The sequence below is a fragment of the Amblyomma americanum genome, chromosome 7, assembly GCF_052857255.1.
Source record: "Amblyomma americanum isolate KBUSLIRL-KWMA chromosome 7, ASM5285725v1, whole genome shotgun sequence".
In the NCBI taxonomy this organism is placed as follows: Eukaryota; Metazoa; Arthropoda; class Arachnida; order Ixodida; family Ixodidae; genus Amblyomma; species Amblyomma americanum.
In genome coordinates this window covers 92,283,473-92,306,803 of record NC_135503.1, presented here as the reverse complement: position 1 = coordinate 92,306,803, position 23,331 = coordinate 92,283,473, and the positions used below count along the sequence as shown (strand labels likewise).

The window sequence follows — 23,331 nt, the reverse complement described above, 5'->3', positions numbered from 1 at the left end:
CCCGGAATAATCACTCAGCAACATCTGCAGTGCATGTAGTTTGTTGCCAATAAGCAACTAAAGTATCCGCTGCATTTTTTTTTCTGCATCTGTGTTTACAACAGCTTTACTGGCAGGCCGGTGTTTATCAGCTTATTATTAAGTAAATATTTTCAGCAATGCATGGCGAGCGCGCACGGTTGCTTAAAATGCGTATTTCTTATGAAATGCTGACGACCGTAAGTATATAAAGACGTGGTAAAATCATCTAAAGTGGGGTGCGTCGTATACAGTAGGTGAATAGCGATGTCACTATAACAGACACAATGCGATGTATTCAAGTAATGTTGAAAGCTTTGAAAATGCTGGAAGGGTTCTTTGAAGCATTCCTGTTTTCTTCAAAAAAATTTTAATTCTTATAAGTATTAATTTGCGCCGCAGTACATTTGTATATTTCATATACAGGAAGAGAAACCATGTACTTTTTTTTTATTGACTTGTGTCATTCATTCTAGCCTCTCGTCTCTTGTTCTGTGCTTCTATTGGTTCCCCTTAAACATCTATTTTCCACACCTGTTTCTTTCCCCTTATTACAGAATCAATTGAGATATGGGCCGAGGCTGTGGACCCGTACAAGGCAGTCGTTGCGTGGTATGCCGTGGATCCGAAAGGTGTCTTTAAAGTAAGAGAATGACGTTCACACTTTCACCTTCAATCATTTGGCAACTTTGTGCTATATTTATGGCTCTTTCCAAAGTCTTCTTGATTTATTCAGTCAAGGGGCTGTTTCGGTGGTTTCCAGAATTATAAAATAAAAGGCCGCCACCGCCTGGAAGACGTTTAAGAAACGAGCGTTGGCTGGTTGGTTTACTAGATTAAGAAAGCGAAGAAAAACGTGCCGCTCGTCTCGAGAAATGGAATATAATACCCTTTGAAACGGGGTGGATTGCCACCATGATCGGCTACGCGTGCACGCACGCCGCTTAGCGGAACGATCGCCGCCTAGCGCCATCTATCAGAGAAATTACGATGCACGTCTACCCATTGTCGAGTCGTGCCCCCTCAAGATACGTCCCCAACGGAATGTGCTTCCTTTGGGGGGTCAAGGTGGGCCTAGAATTCGGCTTGCGGTGCGATATGATAACGCTTCAATTAGTAATTGCATGTATACAATGTTTACCTATTATTTTTTTGTGGTGTCACTTCTATACCACAACCCATGGGGTTTTATTTGTCTACCAAATTAGGTATACAACCGTCCCCGGATGGATGCCCGTTGTTGTCAGAGTATATACAGCGGAAAGAATGCATACGTGTATAGGACCCATAGAATATCTGATACGGGTCTCATTTCAACCCAACATGTTGGACTTATTTTGGAAATGTGGCGGAGTGCTTGAAGGCTGCTTTACTTCCGCCACCGGAAGTGCAATACCGGGCCACCGGGCTACCGGTTGGCCCGGTATTGCACTGCCTCCGGGATCGGCCTGGGTCTTTATACCGCGGGTCTTTTCTATCCTGTCTTTCTATCCCATCTTTGAACTCTCCTACTATCAGCACGTGGTAGCGATTGTGGCTCGGCTTGAGCCAGTGGGCAGGCCTGTGCACTTTTCTTTTCTTTCTTCCTTGCAACAACAGGCAGACAGACATACGTGCATAGCGGTCTCGTAACGGGACAGTTTTCCTACCCGTTTTAGGATATTTTTTGGTAAGTGGGGAGAAAGGGATCAGAGGGCACAACCAGTTTTAATGGCCGCTATCTTGGATTCGAGAAAGCGAAATTATGCCAACATTTTGTTCCCTGACGTCATACTCACATAGTTCCACCTCTATCCACCACATTTGACCGAGACGTCGTCACTGGCACGCGGCAGGTAATTGTTTCTACAATGCTGTTGTATATGGCGCTACAAGTCTCAATGCGAGATGCGCTGTTTTCTAGTTGCAGCCACAGATGGCGCTTTGATCTTAGGGTGGTAGGAGACCTCACGGAATCTCGAAACGTGATGAGTAGTTGCTGCCATAGATGGCGCTGTGATCAAGGGCGGTAGCAGGCCCCACAAAATCTCGAAACGTGATGAGTAAGAGCTAACGCTCTTAAAATCTTCCTGATATACGATGCACTTCCGTCGACTGGTTCACGCTACTTACAGGCGGTTGATAGAAGCATGCGTCATTGATTTCTTCGTTCTAGAAGTTGTCAGCTGCCCTTGAAAGACGACATGCCTGAATTTTTAAAAATAACAAGGCATCGTAACTGCGTTCAGTGATTTGTCCATTTATCGGTGAGATTATTAATGGCGTTCGTGACTGGCCTAACATATGCGAGCAAATCCAAAGCGCAGGAGTATACAAGAGACGACAGGACTGCGCAAGGAAGCGCTACTACCACTGTATTATTGGAAGCCTTTTCGGGGTTAGGGCGCTCGACTCCTCATCCGGAGGGCCCGGGTTCGAACCCGACCGCGGCGGCTGCGTTTTTATGGAGGAAAAACGCTAAGGCGCCCGTGTGCTGTGCGATGTCAGTGCACGTTAAAGATCCCCAAGTGGTCGAAATTATTCCGGAGCCCTCCACTACGGCACCTCCTTCTTCCTTTCTTCTTTCACTCCCTCCCTTATCCCTTCCCTAACGGCGCGGTTCAGGTGTCCAACGATATATGAGACAGATACTGCGCCATTTCCTTTCCCCAAAAACCAATTAAAAAAAAAAGAATAAACCATTATGTTTCGCTACTACACATGACTGAGTTGATGCTCGCTGCGTCTGCGACCGTGGGCTTAAAGGAAGGAGTAGGATTTTTTAATTTTTAATTACAGACTTCAAAAAATATATAAGACCACAATGTAAAGCAGTCGCCTGTAGAGAGTTGCACAATTGCCCACTAAAGCTGGCACGATTGATTGAAAGTTAGACTCGCAAGTGCGTCAATCAAAGTGACTAATTCCAGCGTTCTAGGCAGGCGTCCAAGATGATGCGGGTACGCTATTTAATTGCCTGCTGAACATCATCCGCAAAATTATTGAAGAATAATAATTGGTTTTTTGGGGGGAAAGGAAATGGCGCAGTATCTGTCTCATATATCGTTGGACACCTGAACCGCGCCGTAAGGGAAGGGATGAAGCAGGGAGTGAAGAAAAATTATTGAAGAACAGAATCTACTTTTGCTTTCATCATTGCGGTCCAATGTATCTATACGCTTACTCACGTGGTCCCTGAAAATGTCTAACCGGTATTAGGTGTCCCTGAAATGGCGACCCCTGTGCAAAAATTTTGGACTAAAGCTTCGGCCCCCGCACTTCGCATTCGAAAGCGCTTGTCGTCCGCAGCGCCAAAGAAACCACCCTGCAGCTGCTGCCGTACGGGCGCCTTTAAAAGTTGAGCGTCAAAAACGGATCCCTTCAGTAAACGCTTCCACTTCGGCTGTCACCCTCTGTACATCCACACAGCATCACAGTACGCGCACTCGCGCGATCGGCACCCAGCTGCTTGACACCGTGGCCGCTTTGCAAGGACCCTAGTGAACTGTCTATTCTTTAAAAAAAGAAGTATAGATGGCTGCACACAATTAATGGTTTATATTGTGTGGACAAACTAATTGCATTTGAATATAACCAACAGAGGCCCTTCAGTCATGGTACCTGCATACATGCACGCAACTTGTTCCTACTCGGTTTTCATCCGGTTACCGTTAGAGCTAGGAAGGGTTTAAAGGGCAACTGCATATGTTTTAGAAATGGACTGTTAAATGTGTCAAATGTATGAAACTTGCAGGTAAAGCATGTGACTCCCTTTTGGGCTAGAATTTGAAATGGTGACCTAATCGCGATTAAAATCGCGATGGCCTTCCAGCTGCTCCGCAGCGCACAGCGCTAAGGGAGGGGCGCATGACGACGTCATCGAAGGTACCGGTACATTTCCAACGCATAAACGCTTGCTTTGATGGAAGGAAACCGACGCCACCGAAGGCAAAGCCTGCTGATCGTTGTTTGGAAGTATCCAAGGAGGCACCGAAGGGTGTGGTTGACGGCAGCGGTAATTAGAAATCTTATCTTCCGTGACGTCACACCGAGCTTCCCCTCACTCCTCTGGATTTTTGAGGAGAAGTTTAAAATTCAATCGTCGATTACGTCACTGCTTTAAATGCTAGCGCAAAAACAATTGGCATAGTTTACCTACAGCCTATATGCGATTTTAAACTTACAATATCACGGAATTCTCAAAAATTGGTGCAGTTGCCCTTTAATAAATTGGCATTCGCAATCCATCGCGACGGTATGAAATCAGGCATGTAAACTGAGTGCAGGAAACTGATTTTAAGACGGACACTGTTTTACTGTAGCTAGGAGAGGTCTTTCTTTATGCCCTATATCTTTGATATGGATCAGGCAATGGTGCGTTTTAATTTGCTCATTTTCCATTCGTGACTGTGGATTATTTGTGCATGAGTGTCAGCGCCAGTGCGTTTGCGGAGCAACAACGCACACGATGTTTGACAAAAATACGGAAACGACAGGCAGACAAAGGTACTGTTACGTTTGGAGACGCCAACATGCCAAGAATATTCAAGCCACTGGGAATCATCAATCTACAGAGGCTTCAAAGGGCTGTCGATGTGGTTGCAGCGCTACGAGTGCAGGTGGTGGCGTCTACAAGGGTCCTCCCCCCCCCACCCCCCCCCCCTGCTGTTTACGGGGTGAAACGGCCCTCCGCTGTCTGAGAACGGCTTTGGTGAACCTGTCTTTTGTTCTCAACGCCGGACCCACCCGGGACATGTTTCTCCCGGAGGGCACGACGGGGGAGCCGGCGAGCGGCGGGACTGCAAATGAGCCGTGGCAAATGCGGCCGGGTTTGACTAAGCCAACGTCTCCGGAATCCTCGTGCTTCGAAAACAACTTCGTCTTAGACTGCTTTCCCACGCTCTACGTGAAAGCTTCTGCGAACTGCGGTGTATCCTTTCGCTCCCACGCTACCGCTGTGAAGTGCAGGTGACTGACCTTCGACGCTGTTATGGGACCCCTTCTGGCTATTCATCACTGAAGCCTGGACAGCGCGGACCATAATCTGCCAGAAGTGGCAAGAGTGTGTGGCTGGGGGCGTCCTGGAAGGCGGACCCGGAAGACTGGACACGTGATCTACATCACAGTGATTCGACGCATTTTTAATGAACTAGATTCCCCAACTAGGGACCTGGGGACAGCGGACCCTATTTAAGCACCGATCTGGCGTGTGATCAGCCAGCTCCCGATTCACTCTTTCAATCTTTGTATAAATGTAAATAAACCCTTCAGTCTCTTCTTCACCTCGAAGACCCTCTCATCTCTTCGTCAACCCCACTACACAGTCTCCCGATCCGGAACCCGGGGACACCGACCTTGGCGGGAGACGGCACAGGCGAACCAGGGGCCCGCATCTAACAACTGGTGGCAGCGGTGGGATCGAAGCGCAATCCCTCAACACCGGTGGCCTGCTACGGGAGAGAAGCCGCACACATAACAACTGGTGGCAGCGGTGGGATCGACCATGCGGCGTGGTGTTGCTTCCGTGGGTGAGTGCTTGAACTTTGCTTGAGATTCTCCAGGCTTCAATTGTTTGGGTTAAAACTTTGAACTGCTGGGAATCGTGGGAAGTTGATCAGTGAGACGAGTGTGTGTAGCTCACATCAACAGTTGTTCAGCAAAGTCAAGGCTCAGAGCAGCAAACATGGATTTAATGAAGTTTCTAAGGAAAGATTTGCTGTAATTGTGTGAAAAGTTGGATGTAGAGGTAGGGATTAGGATCAAAAATTCGGACATTTGCAAATTGCTCTTGGAAACCGCCGAGGAAAGAATAATTAGCGATACGTGCGAACTCCTCAAAGCAGAGCGAAATAAAAAGGAAGATGAGCGGAGAAACATAGAGGAACAAAGGCTAGCGGCAGAGAAAAAGGAGCAGGAGCTCAGAAGGTTACAGCTCACGTATGAGCTAAAGAAACTGGAAGATGAGATCTCGAGAGGCAAGACTCCAGAGAGAGCGAGTCAGGCTGGACCGTTCCAGTTCGACAGACGTGACGACGTAAAACAGTGTTGTGAAACAGCGCACAACCGTCATGAAGACTGCGGAGCTGTAATGTTGAAACGCAATATCGAAAGCCACGCGGAGACAGAGGACGAAAGCTCCATTTCAGACGAGCAGGGCGTTTCAGGGGTAAGCGCTCAGGCCGATAAGCGGGCGGTTGAGGACTGGCTTCAGGAAAGCGAACTGCCCAACTCGGGGGCAGCGGAAGGTACGTCTGTCAGCAGTGGGGAGCTGACACTGACCCGGGAAGGCAAAGCGGCCAGTTTGCAATTGAATGAAGGTCTCCGAGCAGAAAAACTAGATGAATCTAGTTCTGGTCAGGAGGCGCAAACAGAAGAGCCTAGGCGTAAAAAAAAGGTATAGGGCAAGGACCAAGAAAAAGCGGTTGAAATGTCCAGCCCTAAACGCAGCTGCACAAACAGGTGCTAATGTTAGCATACATGAAAATGCGGCAGAAGGAAAAGAAAAACCTTCCCGCATTAGACCTTGTAATCTTGCAGCTAAAGTTACTGGTCAGGCGGCAGGCGCAGGTGCTTCTAAAGGTGACCGCAGTAACAGAAAGAGAAGGCGTCTACCAAGCAGAACAGCGGCGAAGCTTTTCAAAGGGCATCGGCCAGCGTTAAGACCCAGACAGCCCCGACCTGACAGAAAGGCTGTAAAGAAAAAGACAAAGTGGCAGGAAAGATCAGAGGGCGCTAGATCGCGGGACATCCGGCGCATGCGAGCTCAGGGGTCGAACAATAGAGACCACGCATGCAGGTGTGTTCGGCGCGCACACTTGAGAAGGATGGGTCCTTCACTTTCCGCACTGTATTCGAGGAAGCGCGCAGGGCGAAAGGGTAGGCGGGCTTGCTTGGGGCGAGAACAGAGAGCAGCTTCTCGCTCCGGTCGCTGTCCGTCGCCCGGAATCGGTTATCGGCACTGCATGGGCTACCGGGGCCTACTGAGCGCGTCGAGGGGCTGTGGAGATGACAGTAGCGATCAGGAATGTCTACTTTCAGTTGCCTTTTGTCACGAGTTGACAGTCGTACAATCAGTCAGAGCGCGACCCCGGCGGGCGCGGCTGAAGGACTAATCCTTTCGACGCGGGGGTGGTGAGCCATGTTTGACCCCGCGAAGCAATTCGAAGTAGCTGTTTTTTTTATTCCTCTTTTTTGGGCGTGCGTGTAAAAACGGGGAAGGAAATGCTACTTTGTTTTAAGTTAAAAATTTGGATTTGATCAAGTGTTACTGTTTTCTTAACACTTAGATCAAGTTTATTGTACTATTCAGTTAGAAAGGACATGCGCTAATTTGGGATGCTACCGAGTGATAATGGCACTCACAAGAGTTTCGCGAAGACAGTTCCCGAGTAGACGATGAGCTGTTTGCTTATGTAGAACCGTTCCGAGAAAGCAAATTTCTTTGTGTTTTAATTTTGAGCACACGTTTCGCTTTGTATCTTTAGCAGATACCGGACGACAAGTTTTGTTGAGGCTATAGTTAGGTACCAAACGTTGGTCTCATTCGCGACAGTTTAGCTAACGCATTGCAGAGGCAATGAAAGTACGTGTATTTGTGCCCATATGAGTACCTGTGTTTAGCGGCGCTTGGTTAGCTAGCCGATTTTGGTATTCAAAGATTAAGCGAACGAAGTGAGGCTGCAGAATTCTGCGGAGAACGGCTGTAGCAGCTTTCTGCACAGGTGATGGTGACGAGGCGCATGACTGACTTATTGAGTTTAAGAGAAGTCTCTCGCCAGTACGGGCAGGAGTAAGGACTGCAATGCGCAGTTGCGTCTTTACGGGTTCAACTCGAACAGTTGATTATTAGACTGGAGCGTCAAGTTTCTTTGGAAAAAGACAGTGGATTAATTTGAGCGTGGGCCAAATTTTAAGCAATCTAATCAGTATTCTGGTGGTATAAGGGGATCAAAGCTTCGATTGATAAGGAATAGAGTTTCTAATCAAGAATTTGTGGGCTTTGACACACCACCGCGTATTGTACAACTTGGCAGTATGTCTTTGGCGACATCAGATGAGACGCGGACGCTCTCTTGACCCTAATTTCGAGCAAAATTGAGGTGCTCGTTTGTTTGTTTATTCTAGTTTTGCTTCCAAATTTGCCACCTCTCTTCAAGCCGTGTTCGGCGAATCGGGCTTTGGCAGCGAATTTGGCAGACATGGAAGCTGTTCTTAGTAGCCGAGATTATTGCTGTCAGCTACAAAATTTTGTGCTTACGTTTACATTGACAATGCAGTAGTATTGCATAACAGCCTGGCGGCTCTCGGGTGAATTTCGTGCACTGCCTGGGGAGTGGCGCCATGTTGAGTGGCTGATTTCGACTAATGCCTCCGTTGTCCGAGGTTTAGGACTCTACTCTGTGCTTGCAGACAAGTTGAAGAAGGGCCTCCCACGCTACAACTCAAGTCATCTCTCCTCGACCAGTGATTGTGACCACTGGCCGATCGAGATTGTCCTGGCCGCGGAGGAGCTGTTACGTTTGGAGACGTCAACATGCCAAGAATATTCAAGCCACTGGGAATCATCAATCTACCGAGGCTTCAAAGGGCCGTCGATGTGGTTGCAGCGCTACGAGTGCAGGTGGTGGCGTCTACAAGGGTCCTTCCCCCCCCCCCCCCCTGCTGTTTACGGGGTGAAACGGCCCTCCGCTGTCTGAGAACGGCTTTGGTGAACCTGTCTTTTGTTCTCAACGCCGGACCCACCCGGGACATGTTTCTCCCGGAGGGCACGACGGGGGAGCCGGCGAGCGGCGGGACTGCAAATGAGCCGTGGCAAATGCGGCCGGGTTTGACTAAGCCAACGTCTCCGGAATCCTCGTGCTTCGAAAACAACTTCGTCATAGACTGCTTTCCCACGCTCTACGTGAAAGCTTCTGCGAACTGCGGTGTATCCTTTCGCTCCCACGCTACCGCTGTGAAGTGCAGGTGACTGACCTTCGACGCTGTTATGGGACCCCTTCTGGCTATTCATCACTGAAGCCTGGACAGCGCGGACCATAATCTGCCAGAAGTGGCAAGAGTGTGTGGCTGGGGGCGTCCTGGAAGGCGGACCCGGAAGACTGGACACGTGATCTACATCACAGTGATTCGACGCATTTTTAATGAACTAGATTCCCCAACTAGGGACCTGGGGACAGCGGACCCTATTTAAGCACCGATCTGGCGTGTGATCAGCCAGCTCCCGATTCACTCTTTCAATCTTTGTATAAATGTAAATAAACCCTTCAGTCTCTTCTTCACCTCGAAGACCCTCTCATCTCTTCGTCAACCCCACTACAGCAGTCTCCCGATCCGGAACCCGGGGACACCGACCTTGGCGAGAGACGGCACAGGCGAACCAGGGGCCCGCATCTAAAAACTGGTGGCAGCGGTGGGATCAAAGCGCAATCCCCCAACACCGGTGGCCTGCTACGGGAGAGAAGCCCCACACATAACAGTACGAAAACGAATAGCTGGCTATGACGTGAATATGAAGGAGGCAACAGGCAACCAAAGATAGCAAAGGCAATTGTTTCTATCATTTTTTATAATATTAATTTGTGCTGTTAGTTAATAGTAAGTTAATAGTCTAGTTGTTTTATCGCTGAAAGATAAGTTACTAGAAAGTAGAAGAAAAAAACAACAACCACATGTCGCCAGTGGCATATGTGAACCCAGGACCACCCAATTCAGAAGTCGCTGGTTCCGAAGGCACGGTGCCATCACTTCTAAAACTACCAGGGTGCCTTTGCCTCTTTCTATAGCGCGGTTATGAGACATCGTCACTTAAACTTAAGACATTTGCTTACATCTGACGGAGCGGTCAAATGGAGGAATTGCTCTTCTCGCACCGAATAATTCGACAAGTAGTTGACGCAACTCACAGACGAGCACCAGTGACGATGGCGAGACGTTATGCCAAGTTAGAGGTGTTTATTAAAAGAATGCTTCCTTAACCGCCTCAGAAACGGCCGAGCAATCACTGGCTGCATCGACGCCGCAGACCGCGGCACACCACATTCAGACGAAGCGTTATGCACAAGCGCATAGGGAATTCTCTCATTTTTGATGCTGAGCCTTGGTTGTCATTAACATTGAACGTGGCAAAGTGCGGTACGCAACGCAAGCTAAGAGCAACATTCGGCTGCACTGTGTCATCGTCGCTGGTTATCGTCTAGCGAAAATGTGCGGATGTATGCCAGGCCCAACTTCTGCAGCCGGTTGCGCATGAGAGCTTCCGTCGGGCGCCCAGTCGGAAGAAGTATTTGTTTCGCTTGCCGATCACGACTGTGTAGCCCTGTAGCAGAATCAGTCACACTGCCCAGAACCCCCCCCCCCCTTCCCCCCACTCAGATCAACCAGTGTAAGTCGCAATTATGTTTACCGCGAAACTTACTGTCTATAGTAGCAATCTGGGTTAGAAATATAAGACTCTTAATGGGGGCGGTCTAGATAGCAGAGGAACGGTAACGGCACCTAGACATGACCGGAGGCGATGATTAGCTTCTTCACAAAGGTTCAAAGCATGGGGCACAAGCTTCGTGACGAGCAGCATTCGAGCGGCTCGAAAGAAGTATGTTCTGAGTGTAACAGTTCTCAACTTTTAATTTTTTCGTAAAACATGTTAACTTACGCAGCACTTTTTTAATATGAGAGGACTGTAGACACCTAATTTTATTGCTTGTTCTCTTCTTTCAAATGATGCGTTCGACATAAGAATACAAATGACGCTAAACAGCTCATAATTGAATTTCTTTTCTCATGCTGTTTCGGTTTCATCAACCAAGCGATGGCTATGATATGTAGTTGAACTTAAGGTTACGTTGGCTACGAATATACTGCGATATAAACGTTTTATACGTTGTTTTAACTCCACACAGTACCTAAACCAGCCAGTTTCAAGATCTAGAATTATAAAAAAAAAACGAAGTACCAGCAGCTATATTCCTGTTTTAAGGCAAAAGCCTTTAATGGCTCATACTCCCGGTCGAGATCCTGTCCGTCCGTTATATCGTAAACCGGAAGCCATGACAATAGAAGTGACGCCATACCATCCGTCCGGTCCGCTCTTCAACTCGATAAAAAAATGGCTGTGGTTTAGCTCTGTTTAAACCTAGAGTGACGCGGTAGTTACATCTGGCCAAGTCTAACTCGGTCAGTCGAATTGCAAAGTCAGTGTTTCGCCGCTCCGTTTCGCTGGGCGTTCCTTCTTAATCTTCGTCCCTGGACGTGGATTCACTGACGCATCGTTTCAAAGAAGAAAACAGGCGAGCAAAAATTTGTTGTGGTCCGTAGTCATTTAACTTATTGTTCGGTGCTGCGTGAGTATACACCGGCGTCAATACCCTGCAGTCCACGCCTTCGAATCCGAGGTAAGGCGGCTTTAGTGTGAAGGCCCAACGTTGTGCGGCGCACAAGCCGAAGCGCCGCAGAAACAAGATATTGGGCGCAAGCGAAAGCCCAAGGAGCCACGGGGGTTCCGAGGCAGCCCTTTTGATACAGTAACTCTGTGTGGGGTCGTCTGGGGTTTCTCAATGTCTTCGTAGCCGTAAAATGGGCTTCGTATTCGTACAAGAGACATGCACCCGCCGTGTTGGCTCAGTGGTTAGGGCGCTCGGCTACTGATCCGGAGTTCCCGGGTTCGAACCCGACCGCGGCGGCTGCGTTTTCATGGAGGAAAAACGCTAAGACGCCCGTGTGCTGGCTGTGCGATGTCAGTGCACGTTAAACATCCCCAGGTGGTCGAAATTATTCCGGAGCCCTCCACTACAGCACCTCTTTAATCCTTTCTTCTTTAACTCCCTCCTTTATCCGTTCCCTTACGGCGCGGTTCAGGTGTCCGACGATATATGAGACAGATACTGCGCCATTTCCTTTCCCCAAAAACCAATTATTATCAATATTATTATGCAAGAGACGTGCCAGAATGCCAACCACACTGAATTGCAGTAGCACACGAGGGATCGCTTAACTGTGCTTTTCATTACCGAAATGTGGTTTCATTTTTTGTTGCTGTGTTTCATGACTTTCGTGGCGCATTTTTTCTCAGTATAATTAATGAACTTACCGCCATTCTTGCCTTGTACGAAATTTCCCGGACAATATTTGCTTCATTTACTGAGGCATAATGTGGCGCTAAAATCCGTTGGTGATGTTTGTCCAACAGTTGGAGGATTATTACAGCTACGGGATATTCTTACAACGTGATTACAGCGCTTAGGATGTTTTTATAAGACGGTGGTGACACGGCATCCTAGTTCTCTGTCGTAACTTTCTGCGTGCAATAAGAACGCCAGCTGCACTGAGGCTCTACAGAGGCTCTTTGAATACCGCAGCCATGCGTGTCGAAAAGACATGTTTGATCTCAAGCGCAGCCAATGTTAAATCTTTGTTGTACAAAACCTGCCAATGGGAAAGAAAATAACGGAAGCCCGTCGGTATATCCTTAAATCATCTCTCAGCAAAGTGGACCCCTGAGGGGCCATCTAGACTGCCGTTCCCACAAGTGCAAGTCTGGAAATGATGGATTGTGGGGTGTAGTTTATTCTTTAAAATGCAAGCACTACTTCAAATATGTACCACAGCCATGCTCGACCGGCCTATTCTAAAACATTCCACTTCTTCTCTTTTCAGCTGAGTGTTTACCTTCGTTGGGTGAGTACCTTATCACTTCTACCAATATTTTTTTCTCTTCTAGTATAACGCAATGGCATTATTTACGTGTTCGTGCAGCCATTGAGCTCCTAATGACCGGAAAGCATTCTGCGCCTTGAACTTAGAACAGCACACAATACATCGCACCACTGATTGGCGACTGCAGTCAATACGTCGTGCAGGCTGTAATCATGTCTACCTTCTCATGGACGCCTCGACAAATATGAGAAACAGTTCTTTGTTTCACATGGTAAACGCTAGTGTGCATTAAACAAAAACTGCAGCCGCCGTGGTCACTAAGTGGTTATGGCGCTCGGCTGCTGACCCGAAAGACCCGGGTTCGATCCCGGCCGCGGCAGCCAAATTTAGATGGAGGCGAAATTCCAGACGCCCGTGTACAGTGAGATGTCAGTGCACGTTAAAAAAAAAACCAGGTGGTCGAAATTTTCGGACCCCTTCACTACGGCGTCCCTCATAGCCAGAGTCGCTTTGGAACGTTAAGTACCAATAAACCATAAACCAAACCAAAAGTAGGCTGCGTCAGTGAGTATTGTGGAAGATGAAATAAGCAGCCTGGAAATTAAAAGTGGTCCACGGTGGCCGTCTCCACCTAAGATGCGCTGAATGCCGGTAAAGCGAAGAGACACGCCATAACGACCCGGCTGCAAACTAACAAGGGGGTCTGTCGAGGGGAGCTGACTGGCAGTCTCCAGATATTGGCGACATCCGCCTTTGTAAAAGGAACGACGAGAGGACGTTCCAGAGCTGCAACAACAGCCATGCTGTGGCGGATAAGAAATAAAAATTCTCTCCCGTGGTCGATATTTTGCAGTAGAGGCATAGCGCACTCTAGAGACTGAACCTCGTTGCAAAACAGTCTCGTCTCGGCCAAACACAACCATCTGTCCGCCCGTCACTCAGGCGGCAGGGTACAATGCTTCCCCTACTCCCCGCGCGCGGCTGCCCAGAGCGGGTGACGATAAGCGGCGGCGGCCGGATAACACTGTCGCGTTTTACTCTTAAAGGCGGAACTTAGCGTACTTTTTAGTGCGAAAGCGCTACTTCCCAAGCAAACCTGAATGACGTTTATCTTGCATGCGGTTGCCTTTGAGGCAGTGTTGCCTCAAGTGCTTTCGCACGTCCTACTGAGTCTAACTACGTTAAAACCGTACTATTTTTTTTTCTACGGGTTCCGCGCCGCACCGGACGATGGCGCTATTGCTCCTCCTGGTTCGCGCACATATAACGAGGAAGGCGCGTGCGCTGTTTGGGCTGCGGGACAGAGCGTAGGCATGTTCGTGCTGCGCGCTCGCTTCACCAACTACTGGACTAGGCAGACGCTGTTACTGCCACATGCCGTGCTCCGGCGGGAGTGCAGCACTTAGGCACCAGCGGTAATACGAAAAGGTTCGCAAAAGAACGTTTATGTTCGCCTCCATATACCATCTTCGATTCTCCTCCGGTTCGTCACCGAGTTATCCCTCCGTTCTGTCGCCAGTGTCACTTGCGGCGCGCCGACAACGCGAGCTAAAAGCATTTCATGCTTAAAACGAGACGAGCTATCCAGTCTTTTATAGATGCGATCTCTTTCCGAGAAGCGTCAATGGATAGGTGTGGGAGCGGAGTTTCCAAATATATTTGTAGGGGTTAGTTAGTATCTACATTTTTTGTCAGGTATTGTTAACCATTTTGTAGCCTTCCTGTCCGGGTGCACTGGTAGTTCAAAAGCAACGTAAGGGACTCGCGAGGGTTTTTTTAGAAGCAATAAAAACGTGTGTCAAAGTTCATCAAGGTCAAGAGCAAGTGAAGGCTTCCTTTTGAAAAGCTACAGCATGCGAAATAAAGCCGATTTAGTGCTATACTAACGCCATCTCCTATAACTAAACGTTTGCTTACGGGAACGAGCACATGTGTAAAAGCTCAAAGTATCGTGAAAATGCATTTTAATCCCAGTGTGTTTTTCTGTTTCCACATTTTCAGGCACACGCCTGGGTGTATTTTGTCCATAAAACTGTGTTTTTTTTAAATATATCATGAGAGATGTTCATTACTCATATTCTACCGTTTTCTTTGTGTAAATGTTAAGTATTCTAGAAAGTTAAGTCTTTAGCCGGTAATGAGTAGCGTCGAGCTTCCAGAGGTGCTCATCATGGCACATTCAAGTGGTACAGGGCGCTGACCGCAGTAAAGACGGCGCTATCACGTTACAGATTCAAATGAACACGGTTGTCGACGCTCTTCTCACACAACCGTAAAAAAAGGCTTTCGCGCTCACTTGACCTCATTCAACCATTGTGCGTGCTAAACCTGCCCGTCAAGTCCTAGGACCTGCTTGCATAGTCGCGATATTAGAGTGTTATGGCAACGAAGAACACGCAAATAATGGAAAAAATATTGTCCTCCGCAAGCTTCACGTGGTCTTCAGTGCTCACCCTTGAAGCTTTGCGTGTTGACCATAGTTTGCAAAGTCCTTCACTGCATGTGGAGTACAGTAAAAGAAAAAGTTGTTACTTAAAAATAGTCTGTGTATGGTAGCACGTAAAGTATTCTTCAGAAAGCACAGAGAAATGAGAATAAGTTAATAAATTTCGTAATGCTTATGGAGGTCTCTTAAAGCACCGCATATATCACCGTAAAACAAAAAAGGAATCATTGCTAAGAATAAGTAAAGAAGGGAGAAAAACACGTAGTTATCGAGAACTTTCCGCTCCACTGCTACTTCAGACGCGATTATTAAGGCTAGAAATTTAGCCAGTAGGGACCGCCGACTCTTCAACATAACAAAAAACGTCTTTTAAAAGCTGACGTTCCCAGCAGAACCGGACTTAACGCCGGGAGTGGGAAATTAGGCTGGAAAGAAATACCTGCTCAAGGTTCAGGGCTAGCTGAAGCGTGAAATTGAGTCTAAAAAGCTTTTTTTATTTATCTGAGACAGATTCCCCGAGACCTAAAACGTACGAGGCGATTCCAAAACGAAAAAGCTAGCCAACGTACTCAATCGACTCGAGTAGCACAAAACACGTCTGAAACAGCATGGCCATGAACCCCGACGACCGTGTGACTTTGCTGGGAGGAGAAAAAGTAACGTTAGCTTGTTACGGTGGTACAAGACCTGCCAAAAAGCACTACTGTTGCATATGGCAGTGATGCACGGTGACGCACGTCACGTCAGAGGAACTCGTATGAGTGTCAGTTCAGTGCACGCTAAGAGAAGCGTCATGGCTTGGTACAATAATTTGCGACGCACCTCGTAGGCGATAGCGGGTTCTCGGCATGGCTAGGTATTACCACTCGCAATTTATTTTTCGCCGTTCCACTGTAGCAGTTCTCATGCCCGAGCAGCTGGGACATCTTGAGCAGGTGAAGCGCACAAAAACACAGCACACAGGCAAAGAATGACACGAGACAGGCGCCGTCTCGTGTTATTCTTTGCCTGTGTGCTCTGTTATTGTGCGCTTCAGCTACTGAAGCTATGCACAAACTTGCTCCAGAACGTGCTCTATTGCACCTGCGATATATCGGCGCTGCAGGTCGAGGTCATTCTCGTGCAGGGGTCAAACTACAGTTTGTCCTGCTGAAGTACGTCACCACTCTTGACTAAAAAAAAGCGATTTGGCAGTGCTAGAAGCTAGTCCGTAGGTATTGCATACTACAATAGCCCTGCTAAAGCACTGGTAAGCAGACGTGACGAAATGAGAGATACCAACGACCTTCATAACTTTGAAAGGTTAGCTGCCGGGTGAAACTCTCGACAGGGAAATGGCGCGAAAGCGACGGTGTCGCTGACTGCAATGCGAGCAGTTTGGCGAGGTGTATATGAGCTGCGCCCCCACTTGGGGTTCCCGCTTTCAGATAGAAAGTAAGAAATGTTGCTGCCTGATAGAAACCTCATAGGGGGGACCAACTTTGGTCAGATGTTCAGAGGATGCTAGGTGGGATGCACATCGACGTTGCAGAAGCCCACAAGCGCCCTCTTTATTCTAATGATCTGAAAGGATTTGGAGAAAAGTCATGCTCCAGACAGCTGAGCCCGTAAGCAAATTACATTGCGTCTATTCTTTTGACTCTTATTGGTGGTGGCATGCAACGCAAGCGCAATAACCGCACACATCACCTACCTGATTGGAGCTAGTGCTTGTTCCACGGTTCGTGTGCAGCATTCTGCACAGCGAACTCAGCATCTGCAATATTAACTGCATCATTAGCCCAACTGACACGTGTATTTCAGACGGAGGAAAACGTGCACTTCGTCAGATCGTACGAATTTGATGGATTGGGCTCAGCGCACAGGAGGCACAGTGCACTCGTGACCGACCTTGCGCCCTGGCAGCAGTACGTGGTGCAAATCGAACAATGTGGCAGAGGAACTTGCGCTGATGCCATAAACGCTACGTTCATGACACCACCTGACGGTGAGTTTGTTGCGTTGTGAATAATCTTTTACATTCCTAGCAAAGATGTATAATAAAGGCTACAAGTTAAAGCAATTGTGGCTGTCGGCAATAGCAGTTTGATTCCATGTGTTAAATGCTATATATTTATGATAACGTAAACTATATAGCTCATCAATGTAGCTTGTTTTATTTTTCATACATTTAATGTTGTTAGACGTAAATGAGTCCGCTGGAAGTGTCCGTTCTCAGGAAGTGAACGCCTCACCTGTCAATCAAATGACGCCATCAAAACGGAAATAAATAAAGTAAAAATAATACCGTATAAAAAGCAAAAATGTTGAATTATAATGAAAATAAATATTTACAAACACTATAAGAATAATACAATAGAAAACAAACATAAAACTATAACGGATTTATAAAAAATAAAAAGTAACAAAGATCAAATACAGCGCGTACTGCCGTCGTGGAAAAATCCGCGTTCTCGAAAGTTCCATTGTTTTAGCATTCCTGCACGTAAGCAGATTTAAATGCCGTCACAAAATTTTTTTCTTAAAAGCTGCTGCTTACACCCTTCATTTATTACGCAAGTATTACGAAATAACACCTAATTGCATTGGTTTGTGTATTTCAATTGTCTTCGTAACTGTTGTGGACTGTATGGCCAAGGCTTAATTTCGCTGTCTTGAAATTCGCATGTACGCTTTGCGCTTCAATAACACGTGTCCGTAATCCGACATCATTATCTGAACAGTCAGATTGTATGTGAACGTAATGACGTTCGCTCCAGTGCTCAGTGCATACGCTTCGAGGGAAGGATCTGTTTTTTTTTTTTTATTCAAAGAAAGAATTAGCACTGTATTCGTGCCCCACACTTAGAAAGTTTTACTCGCCGCGTTTTTCCTACTTTCTTCCCTCGCTGTCGAAGAGAATGCTTCATTCATAAATAATGTAAAACAACTTCGGCTGCGCAACACATCTACTCGAAATGACTTGTGTGTATTGCACTACGAACGCAACTAGCTGACAGAGCTGACGAATAAAGCAAAGGCAAAGGATCAATCAAGGAAGCAATCTCTCATCATTATGCACCTGACCGCAACTGGCAAGTTATATAACTAAGAGAAGCAGATATGTCGAAGTCTTAGCAGTGCGATAGAAATGCGCACTAGTCCGCAGCTGGAATGTACGTAAGACCCTCGCCTGTTTAGGACAGCCGCTCCATCACCTAAGCTAGCCGACAGTTGGCAGGGCAAGGCTGAATTGATGGATGATTCACGACTTTTTCTCTTTTGTACCCACGCCGCTGCGTTCAGATGGGCGCAAATGAGTAATTCATTTATTGATTCGAATCTACTCCCCCTTTAGGGATTGTCCTAAAGTTACTGAGGGTCATTAAGCAAACAGATGGCAAAAACCGACCTGCTCTGTGTGAACCTGAGTAAACAAAAGGCCTCTAAGTGCATATACACCCTCTTTGTCAAAAGTTGAGATCCCCTAAGCTTTTGATTCTAAGCCTTGCAGTGGGGCTGGCGTAACATGCATTTAAGTCCTAACCTTTGGAAAGGACAGGACCAAAGTTACTCAAACCTGCAAGAGATTGAGATCGCCGGGGAGGCATAATGAGCCACGGGGCATGGCTTACGAGCAAGCCCCTATGCGATCTAAAGTGTTCAAGAGGGGATTACGTGATGTAAAATTCGTTTACTTAGTAAGCAGTACATGTGACACTGCATTGCTATGGACCCTTGCTGCAGTTCCGCTCCTTTCGGAAACTGGTTCCACTGCCGCTTCCTCCGTGCTAGCGTGGCATGCTCACGACAGTCCAGTGAAAAATATATGGCAGCACTCAAGGAGCATCTATTGCAAAGGTCTATAGAGACATCCGAACTGAGAAATAAAAGAAAGCGAGGGAGTAGGGGGCGCAGCCGCTTGCCTAGTAGCGGTCACATTAAAAACAATATGCTTGCTATCATCGTCCCCCATCGTGACCTTCTTTTATCTCCTCTTCCCGTCCCCCAAGCAGAGTAGCAGGCCAGATATTTATTTTTCAGGCCAACCTCTCTGCCTTTCCTATCAATAAACCCTCTCTGTCTTGGGCCCGGGGAAAGCTCAAGATCCCCTTTGGAAACAGCGTTTGCCTAAACAAGCGCGTTTCCATTCTTGTGCTTTCTTGTTAGTACAGCCAAGTCTAGTTGGCGTTTTTCACATAATGACTTGTAAGTCAGGCAAACAAATTGCTCACAAAAGCGGTGGCTTCAATTCCCTCTGCTGTCCATACGCTCTGCTTGCTCGATCTTGTGGAGTCAGTGGTTTGACGACGCCCGCAGTGATTGCAGCCGCGGTAAAGTTGAAAAACCGAAAAAGGGATCCACTCACCTTTATTTAACTTGTAATTTATCCTGCCTAAATACGGTGGAGTGTGTACGCGCGGTAGTCAGAACGAGGTTGATAGAAAGTCGGAAATTAACTGCAGCTGAAGAGCTAGAAAAAAATGGCATGTGGATGATGGCGTAAAGCCCGCATAACTGCATAACACCTCATGGACACGGCAATTTTCCCATTCGGTCACAACATGCTGCTGGGAAAAAAGTGCTTGGGCGCAGTGGGCGTCAAGTCATTGCGGCGACTATAGAAAAAATAAGCACACAGAAAAAAGTTCCTCACTGCATCTTATTCACAGTACTTACCGAGATATTGTGAACATGCGCATAATTCGACGGACAATAGTTAATATACGCAAGGTTTTTAAGTATGGTAAGATTTTACTATAGCAATCAAAATATACAAAGATCTCGCCTCAGCAGACTTGCTTTTAAGGCTATTACATTTTACTGTCACAAAAATGTTCTGTATTTGTTTTCTACAGCAGTCTTAGCTACTCAATACCAGCGATCTGCAAACATTAAAGGAAAAATTTTTCCATGCATCGGAAGAAAGAAGCATTACCTTTATTTATTTCCATAACACTACGTTACAATATTCTACAGCTGCCTCACAATTAGAATTGACATTTAAGAATTCTGGACTTGATGCTGTTGTCCTCTAGCGCTTTTTAGAGGCTTTCAAAAAGGAAAATAAGCAAGCGGGTTAATCTCTTCCATGCCGCACTCCTGAAAGAAATTTCGAAAGCGCTGAGCAAATTCCCGAACAACAAAATTCTATAAGTGAGAGACAACAAAGAGCAAGAAAATAAGAACGAGTTTACATGGCTCATAAGAATCACAACGTGCCTTGGACGTCCAAAGAAAACGTACGGCAGCAATTGTTTTACCTAAAAAGTAGCGCTGCTACTAAGCTGGAAGCCTAATTATATTCCTCCTGAGCAGAGGCAACTCCGCTTTAGCGAAGCTTTCTTCCGGAGGCGTATTTTTTAACACCCTTTGATCAGCGTCCTTGATCGGAAGTAAATCTACAAGTTTCTTTGATGGTCCAGTGTTTATGATAATCCCCCAAGGTGGAATCGAATTGAAACAACTGAGTAATTACTCATTTGTATCCACCCAAGAGCAGTCATACACCACAACCCCTTCGAGTTATTGGGCCGCCGCGGTGGCTGGGTAATTATGGTGGTCGGCTGCTGACCCGAAAGACGCGGGTTCGATCCCGGCCGCGGCGGTCTCATTTCGATGCAGGCAAAAGGCAATCAACCCGTGCAATGTGCATTGTCAGTGCACGCATTAAAAACCCCAGGTGGTCTTTGCTCTCGCCCTACCATGTGCTAGCCGTCCCGGTTAGCTCAGCTGGCAGAGCAATTGCCCCGGTGAGGCGGTGGTCCCGGGTTCGAACCCCGGAACAGGAAGGAGTTTTGTTTAACTACGAAGTTTCTGTGGGCGCTGTATAGGTTCCCTTGGCAGCCGTATTTCTGCACTTGGGTGGATATAAATCAGCAATTACTCCCTTGTTATAAATTTCTCTGGTCTTCGCGACATTGTTCTACCCTACGTCTAGTTTGATGCATTAAAAACTCGCTGTTTTCTCATAGCTGTTTTTTCTTTCCTTACGCCTTGAATAACGCCGACGAAGACCTTCCACTGCCTTACATAGACACAGCTGCATCTACGGGAACGGGCTCGTTTCGCCTATCCTGGTCCATAGACACTTCGGATCTCCGCCGCTGCGACGGCTTCCGAGTCCAATTCTGCTCAAGCGACAACAATGATTGTTATGTTTTTCGCACTCGTCGAGAAGACTTTTCAGTGGAAGTGCTCCGCAGCGACACCACGTATCGCATAGAAGTACAGACGCTGTTCAAAACTGTGGATGGAATACTTCAGGCGGGACCTTCAGCAAAAGCGTCAATCACTACATGGAGTTTCAGTAAGTGAGGTTCTCGCTTGCAAATTAAAAAAAAAATCTTAATCTCTCGTGCCACTGCTGTTTTTCGGTTCATACCAACGGGGACATAAAAACGGCTGACAATGGCTAAACACACTGAAGGTTTTGAGGAAATACATTGTACAAAGAAAAAAACTACGTGAGTCGCACATTAATACAGAATGTATTTTGAGTGCTAACTATTCTTTACCATTAGTATTGAAATTAGTGTAGGTTGAAAGCATACAGAATTTGTTTATCCTAAACACGAAATAGAGAAATCAATGCAAATTACAGTCGTGAGGTTGGAGTTTCTAAAGAATTTCTTTGTAGCAGGGTGCATGGTTCATGTATATATCAATAGAGCACTCGAAAAAGTACCATAAAATGCATTACAATGTTAAGACCAGCTGAAATAAATATTTCAATACAACTGGAAGTAACGCTTCGAGAAGTTAGTATTCGTTATTTCAGGATCAATGGTGGGAAAAATCTCGAAACATGGAAACACTGAACTAAAGATGGAGCGCCAGCTTACAGCTCGGACGTAGAATAATAGCATAAAGAGAATTCAGCGAAACATCGACAGTTCTCCTCATTACACCCATGTCTTTGAACACAAGGCCTGCTCTAGAATGAACGCTTCGTCAACGGCTTCAGTGTTCCATATTTTTGCGGTTCGCACTTTTGGATTGAGTTTTTGACGCTGTTTAGAATATGTGCTAGCACATAAAAGTGGTCCGAGTGCTGAGAAAGACGGCCTGTCCAAATCGGTCTTCGAAGACGTGCACAGTAATCTCGCGGAGAGCTGCCAGTATATCCAAATTAGAATTATCTTGTTAATGTTTCTCGATCGGTAAAAGGTGGTTTAAGAGTTTGCAGTGGCTATCTTACTGTTGTTTGCAACTATCAGCCTTCTTTTATGTTTCGACTACTATCCGGGCTACCAAAACGCTGTGCTCAATGTAAATTTCAACGCAGGGCCGAAGCTGAGACTGAAACACGAAGTCAATATTAACGATGGACGGGGTACCTCAGTGATCGCCTGGGCATGCATCGACTGCAGCGTCTCCTATCTTCAGGTAAGATACCGAGAAACGGGAATCGGCCACGTTGAAAAGTCGCCGTGTTTATTATTCAGACATGTAATACCAGGTTGTAGTGGTTGATACAAGTTCCTTTCTCTTTGTTTTAAGCAGCTTGTGTTAATGCTTTTGTCAACAAGCTGAACTGATCCCTGAGCCTCGGTATCCCTGGTGGCTCACAAGCACATACTTTTTATTTGCGCAGAGAATGGTAAGTGTAACTTACCAGCCAGTAATAAATAAGGGTAATAGTACTAAGAAAAACATAATAAAAATTGTTAGCGTATTCATTACCGTTTACTCTGCCAGAAGACCCCAAGAACTACCTCCTACGATGTCGTTTTGTTTTTTCGAATGACACGCACAGATGGTAGCAGCGCCGCTTTTTGTATTTATCATGCAATGATTTTTCGCTCGTTTATGTACTCCGAAAACTTTCCCGCGTCATTAGGGATAAAAGCATGGCACCCATTATCTTTGGTAACAAAAGTTTTGGCGTGTAACAATGTTTGCACTTCATTCTGAAATCCTTGTGCGTGGGTATTGGAAGTTTCTTGTCCCCGACCCTTTTTTCACGACGTAGGTTCAAGCTGAATGCATGAAAAATATTTATTGGCAGAAGTGGTGGTTGGAGCTGTTGGGCGTGGGGCCCTTAGTCCAAAGGCCCCAGTGGCTTCTGCTGCTTCTTAGCGATGGTGAACAGTGCCTCCTGATCTTCCAGGTAGACACTGACCAGCTTCACCTCCCACTGCTCCAAGGCCGCATCAGGCGGCTTAAAGTGGTTGCGTCTGCGTGGAGATGTCTGTGTGATATAAATGGAAATAAGGCTGTCGCCACACCGACAACATGCATCTACATATAGTGTT

General features: G+C 46.8%; 1 protein-coding gene across 2 annotated transcripts in view; it reads left to right on the top strand.

Annotated features, from left to right (window-relative positions):
• The window catches only part of LOC144097332 (uncharacterized), an 89,070-nt gene that overhangs the window by 33,027 nt on the left and 32,712 nt on the right, over nucleotides 1-23,331 (top strand). The window contains exons 5-9 of one of the 2 annotated variants that reach the window (XM_077630073.1): nucleotides 576-661; nucleotides 12,649-12,669; nucleotides 16,898-17,081; nucleotides 21,090-21,383; nucleotides 22,362-22,462. In XM_077630073.1, the coding sequence (XP_077486199.1) occupies nucleotides 576-661; nucleotides 12,649-12,669; nucleotides 16,898-17,081; nucleotides 21,090-21,383; nucleotides 22,362-22,462 (686 nt within the window). The remainder of the gene's footprint in view (nucleotides 1-575; nucleotides 662-12,648; nucleotides 12,670-16,897; nucleotides 17,082-21,089; nucleotides 21,384-22,361; nucleotides 22,463-23,331) is intronic. The other variant, XM_077630074.1, reaches the window with a different exon arrangement.